The sequence below is a fragment of the Neolamprologus multifasciatus genome, chromosome 1 (genome assembly GCF_963576455.1).
Source record: "Neolamprologus multifasciatus chromosome 1, fNeoMul1.2, whole genome shotgun sequence".
NCBI classification, from domain to species: domain Eukaryota; kingdom Metazoa; phylum Chordata; class Actinopteri; order Cichliformes; family Cichlidae; genus Neolamprologus; species Neolamprologus multifasciatus.
Window position 1 is genome coordinate 34,526,934 of NC_140439.1, and position 27,680 is coordinate 34,554,613.

Sequence of the window (27,680 nt, forward strand, 5' to 3'; positions counted from 1 at the left end):
AGAATGGCTCCATGGAAACACGATCTGTATAATAATCAAACTCCATATTAGAACCATTCCTCAACTGTCACGTCCGGCTTTGAAACACGAATATGTCTCTAAGCTCACAGGATTCCCAATGGATCGTTCCTGAGCAGTTGGTGGTTCTGTCAACTGCAGAATCACAATGAGTTTGTCCATTTTTAATCAAGTAAAGAAAAGTCGGTGTGTGTGGATCAATACTGAACCACTGTATGTAAACACACCTACTCTCAGAGTAGCAGAAGACTGTTGTACAGTCTGCAGCAATATTTTCATCATGCGAATCCTTATCTCCACCTGTCAACCGACATGGTTGCATCATCATTTTACTCTGGTCCTGATTCCAAGCATCACTTTTTTTAACACCCTGGGTTCCACAAAGCTTTAAAGCATTCTATGTACATATGAGGTACTGTCAGGATTTCTGACCACTGCTGTCAGTTTGCGCGTGTTTGTGTATCTCTGTGTGTTACACAAAACTACTTTCAGCAGAACTCTTTTAGAGGCTAAATTAGCCTCCCATCATTTGTACTAATGCTTTTTAATATGTCAGCACATCTACCACCAGTCAGCCTGCATTTTTTTCCCTTTCTCCTCTCTGTTCTTTTCTAGGGAAATCTTGGTAGGGTAGAAAGGGAAACAAAATGACAGTAAAATTGATTCACATTTAGGCTGCATTGCAATCACAGTAGCCAGCCACTGTGAAATGCACTATGTTTTTTTTCTCTCCTCTCCATCATCCATTATCGAAAGTAGACCACAATCTCAGGAGCCTTCAGCTTTATTGAATCCTAACAGATAGCCATTTAAGATTCAAATGTGATTCAGAAGGCTTTTTGGTGAACCTTGGGGACTTTTGACATTTTTAAAACACATTTGGTTCACGTTGCATCATTTTTTCTGCTTTCTTAAGAATGAAAAATAATATATTCTTAAACTGATCAATGTCAGTTTGAATTATACTTGCTTATTGTATGTTTTGGTGAAAGTTTGCGGTTTCTTGTCTTTTCAGCTCTGTGGGCCTTGCTAAAGCTGCACTGGAGGCCATCAATGGATTCAACCTGTTTGGAAACCAGGTATTTGATTCCCTGACTTCTTATACTTTGCCACCTCTTCTGAACTCACATTGATTTGTCTCCTGTCTAACTGTGCCACCAGGTAGTAGACTGCATTATAGCCCATTCAAATCTCTAGTTATCCTAGCTGGGTGCAATGTCACCCCGATGACCAGCCTGAATAGTAGAAAACTGCAGTTTATTTACAGGTAGACAGCATCAGTGTAATTAGTGCCGCTGTCACTGTAGCAAGATTGCTTCTCTGAGTGGACGATTGATCAGGAAAGTATGTTTGTGCATGTTTGTGTTTGTCTCAGCAAATTGTTTGTGCTTCTACAGACTGTGATCGATGGCCACAGTTGAATCAGGTTTCCCTCCAAATTTCAGAGGCTGTTTTTCTGTGTGCAAAGTCCATTAGTGGATATGTTTCTTATTTATTTATTAAATTTTTTTTAGGAGAAGAAAACAGAGTCATTCATTATACCTGCTAATGGATTGGAAAATGAAGCCTTCCACTTAGCAAGCTTCCTCTCTTATTATCTTTTCTTCTTATTTTCTTCACTCGGGTATTTGCCCAGAATGGTTTGTGTGGCGGTTCTCTCCATTTAAGCTCAGACTGTTTATCTTCTCATCGTATGTGGCTGTCGGGTATGACCGTAAAGTTGCTGTTTGTGTTTCTCTTCTGAACATCTGCAAAATAAAGGATTTAACTGTGCCTGAAAATGGATTTTGTCATTGAGCTCAAGCTTGTTGAAAGAATCAATTTATAGAGGTGGTTGCTTTATGGTCCATGCTGTATGGGGCTTCTGTACATGAGAGAGAATGAGTGCGCCTGTCTCTGCCGGTCTCGTGCCCCTTTGTGGGAATGCTACAAGCTTTGCAGTTGCTTATTAATGATCTCTATCAATCTTGATGTCCCAGCTGACGCTCATCCCTCAAGCACCAAATGTAGCTCCTTCCCCTCGACGCCATAAACCGGAACATTCAGTACACTCTTAACTCTTCTATCATACTTTTGCACACTCTTGTGGCTGTATATCACAGTTAGCCTTTGTATTACATGGACAGACACGCATCCTTCAGTTTTGGAAAAGTCACACCCTACCCCTCACCACAGCCCCCTCAAAGTCACACTGTGAACGCATGATAGAAGCCTCTCGGTGTGACAAATTGAACTGGGCGGATAAAATTGATCTCACACGAGGAGAATCCTTCAACTTTAAAGCCGGTCTTTAAATTCACAGTGCTGTTTACACACGGCTCTACAATCAAATCCCAACACATTCTAGTTTCTCTCAAGGGACTGTCACCTTATTTACACCGTGTCAAGAGCAGGGATAAAGCAGAGCCAAGCACACGCCTAACAAAGTCCAGTTTGATATATTTCTGTAAATTAAATGTATTTCATACATATATCAGTGCATAGAAAGTGGTGCCAAGGTAAAGTTCAAAGTAAATCATTATAGTGTCTTTAAAAAATGGGCTTTAAATAATTGACATTCAATCAATGTTCATAGCAGACCATAAAAAATCCCAATGACATCAGTGGTTTTTTTGAGAGGCGTGAGTCAAATCCTCACAGTAGGTGGAAGGATGGTTGTATTGAGAAGTGGGGATAAAAAAGAAAAACCTGAAAATAATTTATATTGACAGATATTTGCCTTCAAAGACTATCAAAGACTGCAGGTTATAGTCAACTCATTCTTTTCTCTTTTATTTACTTCAGATCACTCATGAGGATGCATAGTGATAGATGCACAAGGAACAAGCAGTGCTTAGTTTTCTAAAATCAAAGATTGTTTGAAGAAAACCTTAAAACAGCATCCACTGCTCAAAAATACTCTCAGAGCTGTTGCACTGAGAGTATTCTACAGATTATGTCTTCTCTTAAATCATTGCCTAGTTTTTTTATTGCTTAGTTCTGTTGCAAGAGATATTACGCTACAAATATGCAGTGCATGTTCAAACTTATTTTTTATTTTTTGTAAAAGAAGTAAATAGAAAAATGTAGTAGTTAAAGTATAGTAGTGGTACAATATCTATATCAAGCTATATAGTTTGTCTTCAATATTTCCAACTAGATCCATAATCACATACTGTGTATGCTACCATTGTATATAGTGTATCTTACTTTTTTTCATTGATTGTACTTATTTGTATTTTTGTATTTCCTTCTGATATCTGTACCTGAGCTGAGGTGACGCAAAAATTTCCCCGTTGTGGGATCAATAAAGTCTTATCTTATCTTATCTTATCATGATAAGCTGGTTGGACTGTCTGCTTCTGCTTAAAAAATGTGACTAAATAAAAGAAGACAAAATGGCTCAAATCTAAAAGGCAAAAACACAAATTTTACATGCTTGCTTTGTGGGTTAGTGTTTTTATACGTTGCTTTTCTAACACTCTGTTTTCTTATGTGGGTTTTTTCATTAACTTGTCACACAGCTGTCTACACTGGTGGCTAGCAATTCACTATGTATGCACTATGTAAATTTCTAGAGGAAAGCTTGCTGATTTGACTAAAAGCCCTGGCCAGATGTGTTTTTTTCTTTCTTTTTTTTTTTGTAGAAATAAAAAAACGCGACATTGGCAATATTCATACATAATGCATCTGACTTGCATTAGAAACTGCTTAGCAGTTTGGGGGAATTGCCCACTTGGTTTCATATAAGCACTGCTGATGGATGGATGGATGAAGTGCAGTGGACTGTTTTTTTTTTTTTTAGAACCTGAAAAATGGTTTGATTGCTTCTCTTACTGAGTAAAAAGCACAAAATGTTCCCCCCCCTTCCTCTCGTGGAAGTGTTTAAGTGCTCTGGATGGACAAACTGCATCGTGGTAGTAGCCTAGTGCTTCATTTTTGTACAGGGAGACTTTTAAAGTGATCGGATGACTAGCTGTTGTTTAAGCACTCCCACACTGCACTTCAATAACATGAACAATCCAAATATATCTGCCTGGTTTTACAGCAAAACAGTGTTTTGATGTGTGGAGGTGTAATACCGGAGGCTTTGAAGCCAAATAATTTTAAGCATTTCCATATTTATTTATTTATTTTTATTTCTTTGGACAAATGGAGGACTTTGCGTACGTTTGTTGTTTTGCACGTATAGAGCTATATGTTACTGTGAAGCACAAATTGTTCAGCTGTAAATTGGATGCTTTTCTTTTATGCTGCAGGGCTGCTCATGGTCTGTGATATTTGTGGATCTGGATGCTCACAACAGGAACAGGCAAACCCTTTGCTCTCTACTACCCAGAGAGTCTCGCTCCCATGTGAGTACATCAATCAATTTATTGACTGTGTACATCTTCTAAATAATTTTAATAAAACAAAGAAAAGCATACAGATTTTACAAGTAACAAAAGGCAGAAACGGCACAAAGCAATATGTGCAATAGAGCGCTTTTCTTCTAAAATTTGCAAAATATTATCAGCTTCATATCTTAAACATCTTGTAGAGCCATTCACTCGCAGATGCAGGCTTTTTTGTGGTTCCTAGAGTTTCCAAAAGTAGGATGAACTTAAGTCGGTGCTTTCAACTATCAATCCCCGTTTCTGTGGAACCAGCTCACAGTTTGGAGTTAAGATACTGGCACCCTCATACTTCTACAATTAGGCTTGAAACGTTTCTGTTTGATAAAGCTTGGGGTTGTAGTCAGGATTCTCTCTGGTAACCATTTCTTCTTCATTATGCGTTTTATTCTTGTTTCTCCTTTCTCTCCCTTTTTCTCCTCTCTTTTACCTCACCCCTAAACCCTTACCCTGGTTCTGCTGGAAGTCTCTTCCAGAGAAAGGGGGAGGTTCTTTCTTCCCACCATTGCTTGCTTCATAGGGGATCGTCTGATTGTTGTAGTTCTCACTCTAATTAGTTTTTATCGTACAATATGAAGTGCTCTGAGGTGTCTGTTCTTGCAAATTGAATCAAACTCAGTAAACTGAATTTCACTGAAGGCTTATGACAAATCGGTACATGGTCTTGGGATGACAATGTCAGTCCAGCGCAGTGAGCACTTTGCATTTGCTCAATTTTTTAAAAATATTTAAACTATTAACTATTGTAGAGAAATGTTGAACCAGCATACAGGAATGTGCAGTCAGAGCAAAAAACTCCCACAGTATTTTTATGATATCCGCCTTGCAGTGATCGTTAAAACAGTGATCAAGTAACCTTTCGTTTTGCTCTAAAATGCAACAATCTTTTAAAATAGTTTACTCAAAAATCAAGAATCGTATTTTTATTTCCTTTTTGTTATTTTGTCTAAATTGATCATATTAGAACTAGAATAAATATTAAAACATTGTTTAAATGTTGCATTTTGTCTGTGAGCTGATCTCTTTGTTCTTAGAAAAATATCCACAGTTTCACAGCGTGACGCAAACGTTTCCCCCAACGCTCTTTTATGGTGTAGAGAAGCAGCTGTATGCGTAGTCTCTACCAAATAGTAGCCTGTCACGCATATGTCAGATAAGGTTAATTACACACATCAAACAGACCACGCACTCATGTCAGTGTGTCAGTAGATATCAATTCAACAATGTATGTTCCTCACGGTGCAGTCATTACACTGCCCGTACCTGAGCTCTTGATGGTACACCACTGACAAGAAATGGCAAAAGTAAGCTGGATATAGAGATGCAGAGAGGTAAAGCTCAAAGAAGATAGCGTGAGGAAAATCTTTCCTACTCGCCAACACTCGCAGGCACTTAAATCATTACAGCTGTGTGTCTGTGTGTGCGTGTGTGTCGAACTTGTAAGCCAGAATTGTCTAGTCACCAACAGCCTGGGAGGAAATTAGTGTAATTAGACGATCAGCAATGGCATTATAGACATAGGAGACTGACGTTAAGAAGTCTGAAGGAGTGCAGGAGACACCAACAATTGGCAGGATTGTGTCAAGATATGCAAAATATCAATATATTATCACTATGTCATGTAATATGTCAAAAGATTGAAATCCAGTATTCAATTCTAGACACATTCAATACCTGCACAGAGTGTGTTGCAAGCTGATATGATTTCTCAGCTGTAGCTGCTGAGGATGTTACCATGTAGATTAGGGTTGTAACAAGAAGTTGAAGAATATAAATGAATAGGACTAGACAGAGCTACACCTGGCTCCTCTGTGAGCTGCAGAGATATGTGCAAAGTATAAAAAAGCAACGCGCTACAAAGGAGAGCAGCAGAAATCAAAACGGAACAGAAATCTGGTCCTTAAGCAGGCTGACAAGCAAGTTCATAGCCATGTCAGAGCGCTTGTCCCTGCAGTTATTTTATAGATTCCAGTGCTCAGACAGGATATGGAAAGGCTTTGATTTTTGGAATCTGCCGTCTATTAATAAACTTTAAATATTCATAGCTGTTTGCAGTGAAGCTATGCCCTGATAGATTTCATTTCCCTTGCTTAATAGAGTAAACCAAACAATAAAATAGGACTATTAGATGCTCAGTCACAGTGGTTTGTCAAGCCTGATAACAAGATTCGTTCCTAACGATAGCCTGGATGTAAATGTAGTCAGTGCTGTAGTGTTTTATTTATAAACCGATACTTTCACTCCTAAACCGCGTATGGGCATTCACGCCTGTTTAATAAATCTTTCTGTAGAATATATAGATGTACAATAAATTATCTAATTGGCTTTCCTCATTTTATACTCAGAAGTTATGCAAAGTGACTATGAGATGCAGTCATCGGGAAAAGTTTTGGTCCCTGTGGAATTTTCAAAATATTTCTCTGACCTAAAATGCCAGTGGATTTTTACACAAACACTAAATTTAGCTAAAAATATATATATTTAAAAAAAATGAAGTAAAAATATCAGTCTGGAAATATATATTGTATATAGCAAATGTGGCATAAACGTTTCACGTAGTTCATAATTGTTGTAAATCTTTTTTGTTTGTTTGTCTCCGGCAGAACACAGATGCAGCTTTACTTCCAACCATCAGCTATCCTGCGTTTGCTGTTGATGATGATGCTCTTTACTCTCAGACACTTGACAAGATTGTCCGCAAGCTCCGTGGCAAATATGGCTTCAAACGTTTCCTCCGTGACGGCTACCGCACCGCGAACGAAGACAAGAATCGCCGCTACTACAAACCTGCTGAAATGAAGGTTTGTACTCGTGTTTTCGCTCTATATTCTGTTCTTCTTTGGATTAAAGCCACAGTTTTTGTTTCATTTTAAATAGCTCATTTGTATTTTGCCAATGCAAAGAAGAAATTATGGACTATATTCCTAAAGAAGATAATGTGATCCAAAATGTTTCTTGTTGTTCCAGGTTTTATAAGATGGTCATTAGCGTAGCAGTTGAAATAAAAATTATATCTGTGAATAATATGCTTCAAATCTAAAATCTAAAAAATTAACCCGACTTTCCATTAAAAAAAATGATCAGTTAGAGATTTACGAGCAGTGACATTTTAGAAATACATCGAATGCTCTATAAACTCTACATAAATATATTGTTGAGTAATAATTTTTGTTGAGTATTTTCTTTAGTAATTTTCTCTTTTGTTATTCCTAATCTCTTTTTGCTTTTGCTTTTTTTGTTTTACCTCCTTTCTATTATTTTATCTCTTTTAAAATTGTCTGCGCTGTTCTTATCACCTCTGTTTAATCTGCCTCACATGTTCCATAGCAGCTAATTAGTCACAGAATTAAAGGATGATACTTTATTAGGTATACAGTCCAGTTTGAATTTAACCTTAAGGTGCATACCTTTGACTATAACAAGCAATTGAGTTACTGTTGTCTTATTGTTAGCTCTAATTAGTTTGGTCATTCACCTCAGACTTCTGGCATCAGCAAGGCATTTTCACCCCCCAGAGAACTGATGTATATGCAATATTTCTTCTCTTTTTGGAACACTCTTTGTAAATCATGGAGATGTACATCAGCAGTTTCTGAAAGTCTTAGGCCAGCCCATCTGGCACCAAAAACCATGCCATGTTCAGAATCACTTAAATCACCATTCTTCCCCATACAGATGCTCAGTTTGAGCTGCAGGATGCAGAAGTGTGTCGCATTACTGCCATGTGATTGGCTGATTAGCTATTTTTTATTAGTGAGCAATTTAGCAGCTGAACAAAATGACGAGTGTATGTGTGTGTGCGTGTAAAATCTAGGTTTTATGTAACTGAGTTGAACTCAATTGCCAGTAACCACATGCTAAACCTGAGAAGCACAGCTAGCAATGCATAACATGTGGAAAAGTTCAGCTTGAAAGTGCTTGACATTTCAAAAGTTTTCGAAATTCATAATCCTCCAAAGGTTTCATCCTTTTATGATAATGCTAAGAGATCTGCCTGCGACTTAGCCTCTCCCATTCCACGCATCCTAATCCCCCAGGTATTTCACCCTAAATCTTAGCGTGCGTGTGTGTGGGTGCGCTGGGTATGCGGCTGAGTTGTTCCTTATCAGTGTGTATGCTCATGCATATACACCTATGTGAATGACCGGGCATTCATTGTCCTTTAGTGAATTCCCTGTGATCCTGGCCAAATGACAGTGCAGTCACTTTAGAAGCATACCATGAGTGAATCGCAGGCTGGACTCTTAATACTAAACAAATCATTACTTTACCTGGAGAGCTAGCCTGCTAGAATTAATGAGCTCAGAGAGGTGTTAGCTAAGAAAGCAGAGATCTGTGAGTTTAGAGACAGATGCTGGAGTTTCTGTTTGGCAGTGAAACACTAACTGACTGTTTCAAAAGGCCTAATCAGTTATACCTATTAGGGTTGTATGTAATGAAAGAGTCACCTGACAGTAATATGATTCACGATACATTCAGTAATACATTCACGATTCATTAAAAAGGATAGTCATCACTTTGTAGTGACAAAAGGTGACTTTTCTGTCTAAAAGGTGAGGCTGAGAAGATAAGATTTAAAAAGGCACTGATGATGGAAGTGCTTGCTTGATATGTCAGAGTGGGCACTCATGGGGCTCCAACTCTGAACCACTTTGAAATGAGCTTTGTTTAATCCTGCGGCTAATAGGATACAAAGACTCTAAAGACTAAGAATTATCAAACAATGTTTAATGCCTCAGTTCCTTCAGGCTCCGTCCTGCCCTTAGTTTGACCAGCAGGCAGTTAGATTTGTTGTGGGAGACCCTCTGGCCAGTTACCGTTTCATAATGTAAAACCCAATTAATTTTTTTAATTCATTAATTTTTTTTTTATTAATGAATTAAAAAAAGCGATTTACCAGTTTCAGAACCCTCGCTGATTAATAGCGTTACAAATATAGTCGGAAAGCAATACCGTAAGTAAAACGTTACCTCTTTTGAGTCATAAGCCACCTCACAACAAAATGAAATGCTTTGAGTGTGTCTGACACAGTTTGCGTTTTATCTGGAGGAAAGAAATCACAGGTAGGCCGGGTTCCCCTGCAGAAGACATTGACTAAAGTTGTTGTTGGTGTTTAAGAGAGAATTCACAGCAGGGCAGACGTCTGTGCTCCCTGTCTGTTTACCATTGACAGAGAGCAGCGGCAGCAGCCTGTGTGATAGACAGTTTTACCAATCAGTCGAGCTGCTCAAGCACAAAACACCAGGGATCCCTGTCTGTTTACAGCCTCAACGGGCCAAAAGGCACAGGCCTCACTGGGTGACTGCCTCAGCTCTCCTGTTCTCTCGTACTCTCTCCCCCCCTCGCCACCAAACACACCCCTCCCCTGCTTCTCTATCTCTTTATGCACTTGCGTTTCTTTTTTCCTTCCTCTCTATAACCACCTGATAGCTGCTATTGCTTCCCGTCTTTGGTGAAATATACACCTCGAGACCTGCAGATCTACATAATCACAGAGTGCCGACATTTAAAGAAGCACATTAATACAGACATGAGTATCCGCTCAGTGAAAAGCACCTTCTAAGTGTGTTTGTGGGAGCATGTGTGCCAGCTCAGCCAGGCATTTGTTGTTGCATTAGGATGTCTCTGTTATCTTCCATCAGCGCAGAGATTATTGAAAAAGATGAGGTACAAAGATAGTCAGAACTAATTACTTTTATAGATAGAGGGACTAAAATGCAGACACACACACGGACATATGCACACATGCATTTTGTATGGATGGATTTTTTTAAAGAGGCTAATAAAATTCTGCAGATTGTTTTTACAAACTGACCTTTATTATTTTTAGTGTTTATCCAAATTTGTTGACTAAAGGTGGGTTATTGTGTAGGGACAGTGTTTTCAGTTGATCCTCTTTAATTAAGCACTGAATTACTAGAGTGAATAATTGTCTGCTTAGCTTTATAGTCTATTGTAAATGTGACTTGTAATTGAATGGCTTAAGATTTTTGTTCGTTTGTTTGTGCATGGGTGCTTGTGTAAGATGCAGTGCAAATGCAGTAGATGAAGTGTGCAAGATTCAGAGAAAAATCCAGGAAGTGATGGTGTCAATCCAAGTGTTTATTTGGGGAACTTTTGTCTAGCTGCTGCCACTTGGTGCTTTTGATTTATTCACATTCATTTGACAGCAATGTGTTTATGAGCTGACAGGTTTAATTAAATAAATAAAAAAAAACCCTGAATAAATTGGCCAAATAAGGGGAAGCAAGGAGGGAAAAACACTGAATGGTTTGATAAGTATAAAAAATGATAGAAATCATATGCCATGGCCTACAAAGTCACTAGTTCTTACTTGTGGGAAGAGGCATGGGTTACATTTTGCAGTGGATTTGTCAAAACAGCAACTGAGTTAATCTTTTAGAAAAAAATTATGTTCATCTTAAATTAGACAAATGTGTGCCGAGGGTTTTGAAGTTGTTTTGGAGGCTAAAGGAAGCCGAACATCTTACTGAAATGACTTGGGTTGGTCTGTTCCAGGCAACATGAGAGCTGTCAATCAAACGTTGTTGCACACTAAACAGCTGGACCACAACCAAGCAATCTGCTGCATGTCTGGCGTGAGAAAGTGAATCAGTCAAAGGATTCTGATTTGTGATTTAGTATGAAAACACAAGCAGAACTATCTACTATAAAATTCATGTGTTTAATGTGAGCCAAAGCTCCCATATTTATAAATAGTTTGAATTAAAAGAAATTATAGGATTAGAGGCAAAACCCTTAACACTTGGTTAACTATTGTGGTGGGATCAGGTGGCTCAGTTATGCTGTGGTGATGCATTTTGGCTCACTTGACCTTTTAGAGGGAAGGGTCACTGCAAAATCACATTTCTTCTGTGATGGAGCGGTTCTGTCATGATGGGAGTGGTCATTGAACTACAATGAATTTGAGTATCACGCGTTATGGCCTTCACAGTCACCAGATCAGTCTCCACCACCATCATTAAAACATCCAAGAAGGGAAAATGTTTTGGAAGAACATGCCTCTAACAAGCTTTCAGAAACTTGAATAAATACCTTAAAGGGTATATTGAAGCTTATTTGTGGCCTGACTAATTATGTATGATAGCTTGCAGTCCCATTTGTAACACATGGTGTAGTTTGTTGATTGGATTTTATACTTTCAACTTTAGGTTATATAAAACTACTGTGAACCTCACTTTCTAAAATGTCAAGAAGAACTGGACCAGAACTAAAAGGCAACAATGTCTTTTTTTTTTAACTTAAGCACACAGCGAGTAGTTATTTATATTGTTAAACATACATTGTTATTCTCTTGTCTTTGTTATACTGAGTGAAATCGGACAAATCTTTGATATTGAAGGTCTGAGTTCACAGGCAACATGGCAGTGTTTTTGCCACAGCGTCCGAGATGTCATTTTCTGAGCACTGCTCTTAAGTGTTTGTTGTTGCTAGGTTACAAATAATACCTTATTTCATGTTAGGTTGTAAAAGACTGAAAGCCAAGATTTTGACTATTCGGTGATAGAGAAGTGAAACTGAGTCCTCAGTAAAACTAAACTCTTCCATCTATGTGTCTGTCTATTGTAAACATACTAAACTTTCACACCTTAGATGTCTTCCTCAAAACAAACAGCCAAGTTTTTGAATTAGAAAAAAAAATGACCTTGTAAAGGATCAGTAATATTTCTCTCTATACTGACAGGTTTCATTCAGAATGTCACATCCTTTATATTTTTTCTCTGTGCCATACTGTTCCATATTCAGTGCTGCTCAAATTCAGCTTTAAAGCTCCTGCGCCTCTCTTCTCTTTGTGAAACGAAAAAGCAATAATTCCTCCCCTCTCCTCCTCTCTCTGTCTTTCTCCAGCTTTTTGATGGGATCGAGTGCGAGTTTCCCATATTTTTCATCTACATGATGATTGACGGTAAGCCTTGTTCTATCCATTGCTGCTGTTATGGTGCCTCAAGTGGGTCATTGCCATGTTATAAGACAGACTTATAGCATTTTACAGGAAATTACGCTTTTCTCTGGTTTTAGAGGACATGGATACACACTTTTAAAAGATGTGACCTTCTTTTTTTTTTTTTTTTAATTTGTTAGTGAACCAAAGTAAATGGTCAGAAATAAATGAAAGACTCTGTCGTGTTCCTGGGTCTGTTGACCCAGCGTTTTAAGTTTTAGTTTATTTGGATGTTGTTTATGTTTAAGTTCATTAGATTAGCGAAGTTCATTTGGTTATTAGACTCCTATTAGTTTCCCTCACCCTTTGTGTTTCATGCTGTGTGTCTTATGTTATCAAGTTTGTATTATCATGTCTGTCTCATGTTTCCTGTTTTATTTTGAAAGAGTCGTGTGTTCTTTGTTCATTGTATTTAGTTTCACTTCCCTTGTCCTGTCATTAGGCTCATGTCAGTCAGCTGTTCCTCCATGTGTTCCCACTTCCCCTAATCACCTCCTGTGTATTTAAGTCCTCTGTTTTCAGTGTGTCATTGTCAGGTCGTCTGTTGTCCACGCCATGTTTCCTATGCTATGCCATGCTTCCAAGTTTCTTGTCTATGTTTTTCTTATTGTTTGTTTAGATTTCCCAGTTTAGGTTTGTGTTAATTTTGCTTCAGTTTGCCTTGCCCTTTGTTTGTACCTTTTTTACCAGCCATATTAAACGGCTCACTTTTTCTTAACATTTCAAGTTCTGTTCCCTGTTCCTTGGAGTCTGCGTTTTGGGTCCTTTTGTCAACCCCTACAGTCTGCCCTCGCCAGACTGTGACAGACTCTAGTTTTTCCTAAGCATTTCTTTCTTCCTTTTTTTTAATCTAATAGCCCCTTTGCCTCTTTATATGCCACAGATTTTTCTTAAGACTAACAGACAACCTGCATGGCCTGTTGCTCTATATGAAGCTATTCATCTTTATTGGCTCTGCTCAAAAGAGAAAAGGCAGTTAAACTGATCCAGACAGATACATCAATAACCAACAAGCCTCTACAATGAAATGCTCTTAAAAAAATCTTGTATACCTAGGAAGATTTTTATTGACGGTGCCTCACGATTTTTCAGTATTGTAAAACGATTTTATTAGGGTCACTTTGCCTGACTGATGCAGTTAACAGTTAGATGTGAAAAAGCATTTTCAATGTTTTATAATCTGTGTGTGTGTGTGTTGTAGGGGTCTTCAGAGGCAATAGGGCCCAGGTCAAAGAATACCAGGAACTCCTTGAACCCATCATCTTTCAGTCTTATGAGGGTGAGTAACCACATAAAAGCCAACATGCACCCACACACATGCAGTGACCGCTGAATGAGGAACACAGTGAGCTCCTGAACACAAACATATATAATATCATCTCATCTAGCCTGTCAATATAGTTCTTTTTAATACTTTTGATTCTGTCTCTGTTCTCTCCCCTTCTGGCAGCGACAAACTTTCTCTTATTAAATCAGTTTTACATATTCATACACCGCATACCAAGGTTCGCAGGGGTGATGCATCCAAGTGAACTCAACCTTCCCTCTGAGCAAAAGAGCCTGGCTCATACATTCACCGGTACACATTGATGTGAGAGGACACAGTTAAATGATGAGGATGTCAAGAGCTGGGTGTTTCTATTCATCTATTCATAAAAGAAATTGAAATAATTGGAGTGCAGAAAGGATAATGATGTGAAACAGAGCTGACTTAAGTTACCCTGAATGTCTCTGCAGAGCTCTTTGTACTGGTTCTGTATAAATTAACAAAACTCCTGAAGTTAATTGGCTGGGTTTTAGAGGAGAACACAAAGGGAGTGTTTTCTGTTTTACTGTTAAATACTTATTAAAATTGTAAATCCACCAATGGATTTTGTTCTGTCAGAAGCTGCTATTGTATCTTCTTTTGCTGGTTTGCCTGACCTCCCAGGAGTCAGGGGCTCCTATTGTTTTAATAATACATAAAGCACATGCAGGGTTCAGCTATTGAAGACATGCTAATATATTGTGATGAGGGAGTGAGGATGGTAGTGGGGTCCTCAACTACAGTCGTGCTAGCCTTGAAGTAAGTATTTATATTATTTATTTAGTATTAGTATTTATATTATACACTGCAGGTCTTGATGCTCAATTCCGATTTTTTTGATCAAATCCAATTTTTTTGTCTGCTCGTTCACACTACAAATAAAATGTGACAGCAAACGCGCTCTAGTGTGAACGCTCAAAGCGGCCCGCATGCGCAAAAGAAGACGTCACACACAACGCGCTCTGTTTAGACCCAGACCAGACAGTATTGTTTGACTGATGGCCCTTAATATAGACTTGTTTCGAACTTTACGTTTCCCAATTTTGCTTTAAGTTATAAAGTTATTTTGTTATTTACATATGGCCTAATAATGATCCTTATTGCTGTTTTAGAGGAGCGGTGCTTCAAAGGATAGTTGCAGATTTCTGTCAGAATCTGCAGATTATACAGTACAAATAAAATGTTCACGTTTCTCCAACGTTGTCTTCCCAACAGTTTCACTAACATCTACACTGGATGGCCAGGAAGCGTTCACGATGTCTTCTCCGGCGCTGATAATTGGCGTCTGTCTTGTGTCAGTGATGTAGAAGATGGATTTAATGCGACATGACCGTTCAAACAGCAGTCGCTTTCTAAAACATCAGATATGTATCGGATTCAGTACTAGAGTGACCCAGGTTGGATTTGTGCCGTTCACACTGTCATAACATGATCGTATATGGGTCGCATAGGGTCAAAAAAGTCGGATTTGATGCGCTTTCGCCTGCAGTGTGAACGTAGCCTAAGAGTGGGCACAAAAAGTTTTAGTGATCTTAGCTGTAGGTCCAGTTACAACCACTATGTGTGAAATATCCTGCTAAAGTGCTAAACTTAGATGGTTAACATGGTAAGCCCCATACTGCTAAAGAGAATTTTTAGTAGCATTAGCCAAGTTTTTGAATTAAGCTAACAGTACAGGGGGTGTCTCACGTAGCCATTTATAATTATCTGATTTTATTTATTTATTTATTTGTTTTTTGATAATAAAAAAATAAAATAAAACTTAGTTTGGGAACAAATACGCTTTAAAGTTATTTGCCTATATCTCAGCTGTGCCTCAGGAGTTACAGCTGGTTGTCCACCAGTTGGAAAGTTGGTAGTTTAAATCCAGGCTCCAGTCTGCAAAGTGTCCACAGGCAAGATAATGAACCCCAAATTGTTTCTAGTCCATCTAAATTCAAATACCAGGTTTTTTATTAAAGTCCTGGTACACACAAAGGCTTCAGTAGAAACTGCATAAGAGTCATGTGTTTAAACATGCTAAGATGTAAAGGTGATCTTAAGTACAGCAGTGGTTCAAAGGTTAAACTCAGCATCTGTACTGCTGTAGGATTTGTTGCTATTATCCCTGTGTGCCACCAGTGCAAAGTTACTGAAGTACATAGTTTTTGTACTATGTAAGAAGTAAAGATTATTTTTGCTTAGTCTTATGCACATAGAGCTTACACTTCTCGTCTCTCGTGCCAGGCCACGCTATAATCCCCAAGTACTACTATGTACCGGCTGACTTTGTGGAGGCGGAGCAGAACAAGCATGGGAGCCAGAAGCGTTTCCCTAGCAACTCTGGCCGTGATGGGAAAGTCTTCCTGTGGGGTCAGGCCCTGTACAACATTGCAAAGCTACTGGGTATGTCTGTGCGTCTGTGTGCTTAGTATGTCGACTTGAATCGATGCATTCATTCACTGTACTCTGACATTAATCTGCAAGTTCACGATTAACTTAAAACTAATATGTTTTCAATAGTTTTTCATTATGAATTATTTTTTGTAACTGTAGCTTAATACGTGTCTCGCAATAATCCAAGGACCAAGTGTTTATGTGGGGTTTGTTTTCATTAAGTCTTTATGCGTTTACACTTGGTTACTTGTCAATAGTCGTGCGTCAGTATCCCACGGAGATACTGATCCCACAGGGATACTACTGATTAGACTTTTAACTTGATAAATACCCAACATGGAAACATCGAACTCCTCTTTTTTTTCTCTTCTTCTCATCACACTCAAAAACACAAACAAGTTGTCCCTTTTTAAATCACATTTTCTCATCTTCTTTCTGTGTGACAAAAGGGGTGGTTGTAGCTCAGGTGGCAGAGCAGGTCAGCCACTAATCAGAAGGTCGGTGGTTCGATCCCAGGCTGCCTCCTGGCTGCATGCCAAATATCCTTGGGCAAGATACTAACCCCATGTTTGCCTACTGGTGGTGGTCAGAGGGCCCGGTGGCGCCTGTGTCCGGCAGCCTCGCCTCTGTCAGTGCGCCCCAGGGCAGCTGTGGCTACAATGTAGCTTGTATAGTGTAAAGCGCTTTGGGGTCCTTAGGACCAAGCAAAGCGCTATACAAATGCAGGCCATTTACCACAGTATTCCCTACATTTTAATGGTATTCATATCTACCTTTTGTGGTATGTTTGTGTACATTCACTTTTCAGTGGATGAGCTGATCAGTCCCAAAGATATTGATCCAATTCATCGCTATGTGCCACGACAGGACCAGCGCAATGTCAGTATGCGGTACTCCAACCAGGTAAGCTCTGATGTAACTCTATCTGACGATCATCTGTTACCTACAGGCGTTTATTTTCAGTACAACATCGGATTCAAGTGCTGAAGTGTTGTAAACTTATCCTACCCCCCTGTAAATATGGTTGAAATCAAAGCATTTAAGAGCTTTTAGCCTATGAAGTAATTGCATCTTACACATGATGACAATCATTATTGTTAAGTTTATTCTAGATGTCAAGTAGCTGTAAGTGGAATTTTGCTGTAGATGCAGAAAGTGGGCAGCAAGTGGATTGCTCACTCTGCATTAAAAAGAAAGAAAGAAAGAAAAGGACTTCTATATTTGTAATTTCTATCAACTGGGAGGGGAGTAAAAGGAGTGGAAATGTTAGCAGTTGTAATGAAAAATCAAAAGCTGATTGCAATACACTATATATAATAATAAGAATGTCTCCAGTGGTGATGGTGTTCTCTGCTAGCAGCTTCTCCTCTTGTTTAAAAGTCTACATTTATTCAAATTTGAAACAGATATTTAGATTTTATGATTCTTATCAGGCTTATATCTGGATTCTTTATATAATATATTACTGAATTTCCCGGAGGAACCCACCCGAGGGATTAATAAAGTTTCATCTAATCTAATCTAAGCTGCTCCAGGGTTATTCCTGGCATTTCAACAAACACCTGCATCAGAGGTACATAAACAAAAAGGTGGTAGGTGGGTGGAGGTGGTATTTAAAAAAGGTGAGGTCCTCACTAAAGCCACTCTTGTTCCATGCCCACGTATTCACTTTTCAAATCTGGATGGATTTATGGGTTGTTGGGTGTAACTCAGACTAGCTAGAAACACAGTTCTTCACCACACAGTGTTTAGTCTTTTTTTGACATGGTTTCAAAATGCAGATATACTGTTCGTGCTCTGGAGTTTGCCTAGTCACATGTGTTACTGAAAACGAGATATCTAAACTGAGCCACACTGTTTTAGTATCAGCGATCTTAGAAATAACCAGGAAATTGGAGAACCATAACTTATCAGAGTTCTACAGATCTTCATATGCTTTAGCTACTCTGATGTTAAGTTTCATATTTCAGGAGGATTATACAAGCTCACCTATTGTGCAGTTGCATGTGTCATCCTCAAAGATGTACAGTAACCTCTCAATGCCAACTATACACCCACCCTTACTCCCGCAAGGCAATTCCCGCATCCAACCTTAAACCTTTCACACTACTCAGTCCTGCTTACCACTGTTTGTTATTCATGTGTGGTAAGGTTTTAATTACTATTCATCCATCAACATCTAAACAAGCAGAAACTCCCGCATCTTATTTTACCTTGCCAAAGGCCGGGCTTGCAGACGAGGATTAAACCCAGTCAATTTTCTCCACAAACTACCTCCCTGAATAGCAATCATGTCTGAGGTTTAATTCTGTATCTGAGATGGCCGGCAGCTCTGTGGATCACACAGATGAAGGGACGAGATACATACACACTGGAATGATTTTCATTTTCTTTGTTGTACAGCATCCTATTCTGTTGCTGTATGATGAATTGTGTTTTTGAAGCTAGGTCTATAAGACAGTACTAGAACAAGGCACACAAGAGAGGACGTATCCTCAGAGGTATGATGAACACTAGACGGGATCAAATAGGTTGCCTGTAAAAAGAACAGCAGACAGAACAGACGGAGAGAAACAAACAGCGAGCCAGAAATGGAAAAGATCATGTCAGGAAAAAATCAGCAGAAAATCATTTGTGAAGTGAGAAATATTCGGTTCTGAGACAAACACGTATATTTTTAACTTTGTGGGGCTCACAAATATTCTTCAACTCGAGGAGGGCCACACTTACTGAAAGGTTTGGACATTTGCAAGATCTGTGAAGACGTAACTCATCTCTCTTAATTCTGAATAATTGTTAAAGAAGGCAGCTCCCACGCCCATTTGACTCCGTTACAGTTTTTGTTTACAACTTGTCTTGCCAGCTAGCAACTGAGCACAATTCAGAAGATAAGGGTTTGGTCTGCATGTGTTCTTTTATTATGAAAACTGACCTGATGCTTTATGCTGTGTTGTTGTGTCGTTGTGTTGACTTCATCATGTGAAATAGGTGGGAAGTCTGGGCTTCTCAGCCCTGACCCCACAACCCAAACCCAGGTGCTGCTTTTAGCAGGTATCCAAAAAATTTGGCAGTATGATATATGATAGCAAGCATTGGCTTTAGCAATTAGGATCAAGTCGAATCAGTTTCACCGGCCATTATATCAGGAGCCCAAAGGCGTTCTCCCAATGGATTTCAGGCATTAGTTCCAGCACAGGGCATTCAAGTACTGTGGGTGACAACACAGGTGTATAAAATGTATGTTATTTTCACTCTTGTGATGGACCGAGCAGTGAAGGAAACTTAGGCACAGGTTAAAGTCCAAAAAATTTTTTTTTTATTTAACCCAAAAAAAACATAATTAGTTAAATCATGCATAAAGAATCAAAATCTTGGGCCCATAAAAGAAGTCAAAATAACAGAACTCTACTCAAAATTGACAACACTACTGATAACTGAAACAAACTGACCTAACTTAATGAGACAAAGGGGAAACTTAAATAGTGGCTGATCAGCCCACAAAAACAGGAGAAAGGGGTAAAACACACAAACCCTAACTAAACCTAACATAATGAACTCCAATTCCCCCCCATGGTCCCGAGTTATGGCATGAACCAATTTGTAGTCTTCCTTTAAAGCTCGCTCTGCCCCTTTTCCACCTCTTGGCTCCTTAATCAAGGGACTGGAACAGCTGCAACTAAGGTAACTCAGAAAACAAAAGATTGATCATACATAACAGTGTAAACTAAAATGTGCGCACTTATTTTAGAATGCAGTGTTATGTGGGTATGTGAATGAATTCTAAACCAAAACCAGTTATTTATTGTCCTGTAAATTGACAATTATTGGCATGTGAATGCAATGTTACTTATAAGCCTCTACACTAACATGCTGGGTATTACCACTGTGTGGCTGTAAGTGCAGCCATCACACTCTTTTCAAACACACCTACAAGAAACAGCATAGGTACTCGGAGTCATTGATCTTCTAAGCATAGATTACTTACTAAGCTCTCTATGATCTTTGCATTTTGGAACAACCGTTGCTTTTTAGCTGGGATCAAACTGAGAGGATTTTAAATATGTGTGTTTGTATTTGTTAATAGGATATCTACATATCAGCATCTTGGATGCAGAGGGATTGTTCTCAAAAGGAAATCAGTATGAGTATGTTTAGCTGGCAGCACTGCTTTTATGAATTCAGTGTTTAAAGAAGTGAGCCTTGTGTGCTAGACTCCTGTTAGGAGTAGGAGTAATGTTCAGAAATGTTCTAACAATAATACTCTTGAAAGTTGATTTGCAGGCAGTGTGAAAGCTTGCTGCGAACCTGGCCTCTGATGGTAGCTGGCACGACTCTGTGTGAAACCCATCAACAAAAGCCTATCGTGTTGAGTTTGATGTTTTCAGTCTCACGCAGTCCAAATAAATGTGTGAATGGGTCTTACTTCAACTTTAGTTCTGAGAAACCTGAAGGAAATTCTGGTGTTTTGTGACAATGATGACACACTCATTAAATCCTTTTATGGTTGAAAGAGAGGTTCAAGTTTTGCACGGTAAGGTTGTTCAATAGCTGACATATATGACCTCACCTGTGAGTAGTCACATAGGAATTTATAAAAGGTAATAATAGACAATTTTGCAGTGTATATAAAATGATGATTGCTGTCTGTACATCTGTATCTGAAGGTCAAATAGGAACTCTTTCTTTAGATCATGTAAATTTTCAAGAAGAATTAAGCTTTTAAAAAGTCTATAGCATGGGTATAGTCTCCAAGTGTCATAGTTTCCATTTTCCTTTATGTGCTCGCGCCGACTTGGATCCAACTGATGGAAGTGGTGGAATATGGACATTTCCGAAAGCTGTGACTAAAGTTTACTGAGTGCCTGTCTAACAGTAGCTATTTAACACACAACTAGGTACACAGAGTACTTCATCACTACTTGGACATTAATGTTTTTCATCTGATATTTTTTATGGTTTTGCTGTCGTTATCATCAAAAATACCTCGTCTTATCTGGTCTAAAGTAGCCATAAGTTGTGATATATACATTTCAAAGACAGATATAATGGACTCTTGAAGGCTGTGCTTGTGATGAATATTAAAACTAATTTTGCTTAAAACGTGAAATAATGATATTAATGTTTATACTTGGCCCATTGGGGCTTATGAAAGGAAGCATGACTGACATATAATCACTGTTACAGCCCAAGCAGGCTGTGTGGGTTATCCTGCACTCTCTCTAAGTCATAGGTGTCAAACTCTGGCCCGCGGGCCAAATTTGGCCCGCAGCCTAATTACATTTGGCCCACGAAGCCATACAAAATTACTATTAGAGCTGGCCTGCCGGTATTATACAGTGCATTTACTGCTAATACTACAATTCCCAGAATGCTCTGTTGGTGTTTTGGCGCGTCAGTCACGACAGGACCCATTAGCACCCTCTCCTCTGTTGACCATAGTCATAGCAACCATGCAAATACTGCCATGCTACCTATCCCAAAATGGCAAAAAGAAAGGCAGAAAACAGGAGCTTTCTGTACAGGTGGGAGAATATGATGAAAATTTGATAAATGATAAAATGATAAAATTTAATTCAGAAGGCTGCAAATACAATTTTTACTTAAGAAATGAATTCCACTGATGTGTTATTTAATTGGAATTTAAATTTTGCATGTGTGAAATATTAAGTTATATATACGTTTATGTAAGTTATATATATTGTTTAGTATTAAGCTTTGCTTGTTCCATATTCAGTTTTTCAGCAAAACTTGTTTGAGTCCATAAAAAAAGATTCCTTGTAATATTTGGAGGAAGACTTTTTTCAATGAATATTAATGTTAGCCCACGACTTTGATCCAGTTTTGAATTTTGGCCCACTGTGTATTTGAGTTTGACACCCCTGCTCTAAGTCATGTGCCAGCCCTTGTTTCCTGTGGAGCCAATTTCCACTTAGTAATCAGCACTGGCTTAAAACTGGTGTGAGAAGTTTGCCAGCTCAAAGTGTGGGTCAGTGTTGAGCTACCAGTGAGTGGCTTTGTCCTCTTGCTAGCAAGAAGCGTTTTTGTATTTATCTTTTAGAATTTTTGTGCTTTTGTTTAGGCCTTTGATTGGCATAGCCTAGCTATTTCCCATTTATTAAAATACTGTTTTATTTGTGAATCTGCTTTGTTTGACTTTTTCTTTAGTCAGATACTTTATGATAAGTATTCCTCCCCTCCTCCTCCCCACTCTTTTGTTGAGAACATAACATTTGGGCAAATGTTTTCAGACTTAGAAATACGCACAGTTTTTAGATAAAAAATAACAGTCACAGATTTAAGCTAATGTGACAAGCCTGGTAGAAAATAGTTGGTTACTTTTGCAGCTGCACACTGAACATTTTAGGTGTACTTGCACAGTGAATGCCATTTACAAAGCTGTGATAAAGATTTGAAAGGAGACAGCATTTCAAACGGGTGTTGCAGGTGAGGCAGGTGTTTTGCTCTTCTGTCTGCATATCAGTAAATATGAGAAATCTTTTCAAGCGGTGCCACCTGAAAGCTTATGTGGAGAGGATTTTATTTTCCTGTAAGACAGGAATGCCAGGGTTGTTTATTCATACGGCTGGTGCTAAGCTTAGCGTTTCTTGGGGTCAAATGGCCACAGAATTTGTAGACTTCATCCTCTATTACCATTTATCCTCCACTGCCTCTCACCTTTACTTTTTTCTTATTGCTTTATAATAAGTCTTGCTGGATCATAATCTTGTGTTCGTTTTGCTTTTTCCCCTTTAAAAAAATCCCCCTTTTAAAAAATCTCTTTTTTTATTTTTTTCTGCCGACTTACCAGCTTTCTCTCACTCACACCTTTGTTTACTCAGTTTGAAGCTTAGGTATCATGTTGTGTCAGTAAAGAGGCCCAAGATGGGAAGAGGAAAAAAATATGAGTGAGGGGAGAGGAAAAGAAAGAATAAGAAATATACTGTGTGTGTGTGTGTGTGTGAGAGAGACAGAGAGTTGTGTGTGTGTATACATGTATCAGCTGTCCAGTTGCTTCTGCATCACCAGCGTCTTGTGTTTGGTCTGCAGGCGGAAAAGACACATGGGCATGCTGAGCTTTCACATGCAGTTAAGGCCTGATTTGTGCACTCCTATTTTCTCTTCTGTGTGTATATAATTCAGTTCTCATAATGTGTCCAAAAACAGAATACCTGTTCTATGCATACATACATACATACATACAGGCTCTACATATGTCTTTGCATGACATCTCAGTCTCTATATGAAATGTGTGTGTTTTTCTGTGGGTGCAGTTATTTACAGGATTGCGTGTTGGCGTACGTGTGTATTATTCATCGTGCTTTTCCTGCAAATGTTACGCTAACACTTAAAGTCCCTGCATCAATTCATTTCACTGGGGAGAATGAGATGCTGCACCCATGAATAGCCTGCAATGTTGTGCTGTTGGTTCCACATATAAGCTTATGATTTGAGTTACCGCAGGGCTTTTTGACATCAGCTCTGACATTCAGTAAAGGTTTAGAAAAGAAAATTATTTGCAAAAAGAACTGGGTTGCGCTCCCTCGTACAAAATCATATTAAAATACCTGCATGAGGAATTAATGCATCTTTTGAGTCATTTCCACCAAAATATCTGGAATAGTCAATTTGGAGAGACTCAATTTAGAAGCTATTCTCAACAGCAGGATGTTAGAAGCTACGTTTCGCTCCTTTGAATTAAGTGCAGAGGGAGATATAGTTGTAATGTAATTTTAACAGTTTTCTCCTGAATACAAATCAACATATTTATTTTCTTTTTTTGCAGTTATTTATGAGGTTTATTGTCACAGCTTTTTAATCCAGTTCCTACAGAAACCCTGGCTTGAATCCACTACCCTGGAGGAACTTGGATGTGTTGTCGCAGACATGCCACTTACACTTATATTCCTGCATCTCGCTTCAATAGTGGGCACTACAAAGCATCTGTTTTTTTTTTATCATCAACCTGAATCTACAAAACATTACATCACAGATTCCTGTATTATGCATAAGTAAAGAATGATGCATTAAATCTGCATTATGTGTGCACCTGAGCAGGAAGTGGAACGTGGATTTCACTCCAAACAATAAGCTTTAGATGATGGAGCTTTGATTTTAGTTGGTGATCGGTATACTCCTATATGCAGCTTTAATGCATTGTTGATGTGCAGGAACCTTTTACTATTGTAATAAACTAGAAGTCTGTTAAATAGCGTATGAAGCTGTAAAATCAAACTGTGCAGCTTAAATATGTATGTAAGCCATGTGGCAAGAGGAGAGAAATCAGCAAAAGCGCATTATTACAGTGCTGCTGGCCTCTCGGTGCGCTAATAATAGTTGCAAATAAATTGCCAAGATTATTTTCTTAGCTGGAGTCAGTGGATAAGCACAGCTTCCCTTGATATGTAGCAGCTTACAAAAGTTCATCGGTCGACTGTGTGCTGATTTTTTGCATGAGAGAAAAGGCGCTTCCAGGGCTGTGGGGGTGAGTCAGATCAAGCACACCCTGGGGAGCGTGGGGTGACATCCCTCTGACAAACGTGCAATAATGCGCAGCGGGCATAGCAATTTGGGGATCCAAGAAGTCATGAATGGCTGTGAAAGTGAATTAGCTGCTTATGTTGCTTGTGTCACACACTTGCTATTAATGTTGTGTCCCTAATGTGCTCAGCTACTCGGGCATCCTTACCACTGTGACATTCTCTTAGTCTTATTTATTCTTACTCTGTCTGTATCACTTGTTTCATCTGTCGCTTTGAATTTTGTTCAATTTGCAGTGTGTTCAGCTAAACACGCAAATTACATACATTTCCTAAGCGCATGCACAAAGAGCATGTAGCCATCAAAAATAGCAGCTCTGTTATAAAACTCAAGGGTCCTTTAGCTTTTGTTAGGCTTCTCTTATGCATATAGATCCATTCACTTTTTCACACACACACACACACAAACACACACACACACACAAACAAACACACACACACACACACGCTTGGCCCTATGTGAGAATGAGGTTAATGGAAAAATTGCATTTGTGGTCCACACTGTGGAGGCTGTCAGTCATCAATCAGAGATAAGGCGTGGGTCAAGAGGGGCCCCCAATTGGATACTACAGCAACAAACATGCCTCCTTAGAGGCAGAACGAAAGGAGGTAGAAAAGTAGAGAATGGGTAAGGTTAGAGGGGGTCAGAGAGAGGCGAGGGAGTGAGTCTGAAAGAGGTATGGAGGTAAAAAGCAACAGAAAGTTTACCTTATTTCATTCTATATATTAAGCACGAAGTTGGCTGAAAACCAACTTGTTAAATCTAATTGGAAAATCTGGGAAATGTAAATCAATAACTTCCAGGGTCCAAACATAAAGCTTCATTAACACAACACCAAGACAGACTTAAGTTGCTCTCTCTGTAGCGTAAGTCCCGCTGAGAATTAACAACCACAGTGTAGCTTGATGCAATGTGTAGCAGCTTTCAGCTCAATATATGCTGCCTCTGATGGAGGCCCAAAATTCAAGCTAACCTCTGTGATATAAAGCTTTAGGCAGGTTTGTTTATAATACCAGCTGACTGAAATCTTTCCAAGGATGCAAAAAATGATTTATATCAAAATGAAAACCTTTTGAAATGTGTCGTTTCTGGAGTTTTTTGGTAATAATTTTATAAAGCTAATAAGAATTTGCCCTCCTTTACAAAAGCTGTTGGAACATAAAATATAGGACAGTAATGCACACATTAACGACGGGATCCAAAAGTGAGATGGAGTTGGGTAATCAACTCTTAGATGAATAAGAAATACACAAGCAACCACATTTGTTTTGTTTTTTTTAGCATCACTTTGGTCAGATATTGTTTCCATTGATGATGTTTAGATGTTATATACACACTATTTACATGCCTGCTCTTAGATCTTACATTAAATGTATACGCATGATAGATATGGCTATATCTATCACATAATCTGTAAACGTGACCGAATATAGTGAACGAGTCCATCATACTGGAATCTGAATCTATACCCTATATCTATATTGAATACGAAGAAATAAATGAGTGCCATTTAAATATTAAGACAATATATTCAATACAGCTCTGTTTAAATTAATTTTTCTTTCTACACAGTGTGCATGTAGCATTTCTATGAATAGATTTTGTGCAGATAATGAAAAATAAAAGTAGTGGAATAATAGATGAACCACCCCCCCCCTCCCCCCACTTTGGTATATGGTTTGTGGGACATTATAAAGTCATTCTGGTATCAGAACATGATAGCCAAGAAGAACACGTAGTAAAAAAGAAAAAGAAAAATCATACTAACACAACAGGAGCGCCATATGGAGTAGATGATTTCATTAAATTTTGTAATGCCAGTCTGCATAGATTTGCATGGTAATAAGAAAACCCATATTTTCAAGAAATTGCTAACTCCTTAATACTTAAAGGCTAACAAGTTCAAAGCACCTCCAGATATGTTGAATCCAAAAGAAAAATATTGTTATGGAAAATCCAACTGGATAATGAAGTTAGTGGGTAATGTAATTCTTTTTAATGACCCAAGAACAATATATAGTTGAGGCATAAATAACCAATATACCATATGGAGTTGATGATTAAATACTGATTATTTTTGCATGCCTTGTTGCATACATTTGCATGCTAATGAGGTAAAACAGAATTCCTTCCATTTGCTTTTTTATTTGCACTTTTTGGATGAGAAGATACCAGAGCAAACATTCTCTTTTTTAGTGATTGTGTCAATCCAAGAGCATCTAGTTTACAAAATAAGTGGCTCTATTTGTCATCGCATAGTCGCTATGCAGTTCTCTTTATTCCAGATGAAGCACACAATTTTCTTTTGAGCAAGAAATTGGCTACAGGCTGAATTATTTCAGAGCAGCTGTTTTTAGTATAATAGATTTAATACAAAAAGAATAACTGAAGTATCGCTCTCATTACTTCTTCGTGAATCTGTGTATTTTCCATTGGAGCACAGCACAGGGTGGAGAGGAGAAAATGGCCTTTTCTGTATCAGTCAGTTTGCATCAGGTGGCTGTTTTGTGTTTAAATGCACGGCTGCCTTCAAGCACACATTTTATTGAAAGCATGATGTGTATTAGTCCATTTGCTAAGACAGAAAGGCTACAATATGTGGCAGTGGCATCAACTCGCGGAGCTGTAATACTCATTTTAATAGCTGTGCTGCAAGATTATAATGCAGACGCCTGATGAGATCATTGAAATAGGTATGTGCCTCTAGATTCAGTGGATTCGGAGGTCAGTAGTAGGACACTGTTCAATAATCTACAGATTGGCTCTTTCAGAGGAGCAAAGTGACACCTTAAGCAGCATGAAACAGATGTGTGTTCGAATCCTTCTGACCCAAGAGTGTACACACATCCACACACATCCAGTCACAATATTTTCCAACATGTGCACCCTTCACTTCATACTATTACACACAAACAGAATCACACATTTTTCACGCCGACATGCAAACACTTCCTTCTGTATCTTTTGCCTCACTCACACCCTGAAATCCGCGTTCACGCACACAAAGACACAGATTGAAAGTGTGCTAAACCCCGCTGTTTGCCAAATGGCCTGGTAGTGGGCAGGAAATGTCGAGCTCAGTGGTCTGTGACAGTAAAAGCCCTGG

The 27,680-nt window shown here is 38.6% G+C and overlaps 1 protein-coding gene across 3 annotated transcripts in view; it reads left to right on the forward strand.

The window, feature by feature from the left end:
* phkb (phosphorylase kinase, beta) overlaps positions 1 to 27,680 on the forward strand; it is a 102,408-nt gene that overhangs the window by 33,989 nt on the left and 40,739 nt on the right. For all 3 annotated transcript variants that reach the window (XM_085155719.1, XM_085155709.1, XM_085155728.1), the window contains 7 exons: positions 1,034 to 1,097; positions 4,257 to 4,352; positions 6,995 to 7,192; positions 12,261 to 12,318; positions 13,556 to 13,633; positions 15,887 to 16,045; positions 16,845 to 16,939. In XM_085155719.1, the coding sequence (XP_085011845.1) occupies positions 1,034 to 1,097; positions 4,257 to 4,352; positions 6,995 to 7,192; positions 12,261 to 12,318; positions 13,556 to 13,633; positions 15,887 to 16,045; positions 16,845 to 16,939 (748 nt within the window). The remainder of the gene's footprint in view (positions 1 to 1,033; positions 1,098 to 4,256; positions 4,353 to 6,994; positions 7,193 to 12,260; positions 12,319 to 13,555; positions 13,634 to 15,886; positions 16,046 to 16,844; positions 16,940 to 27,680) is intronic.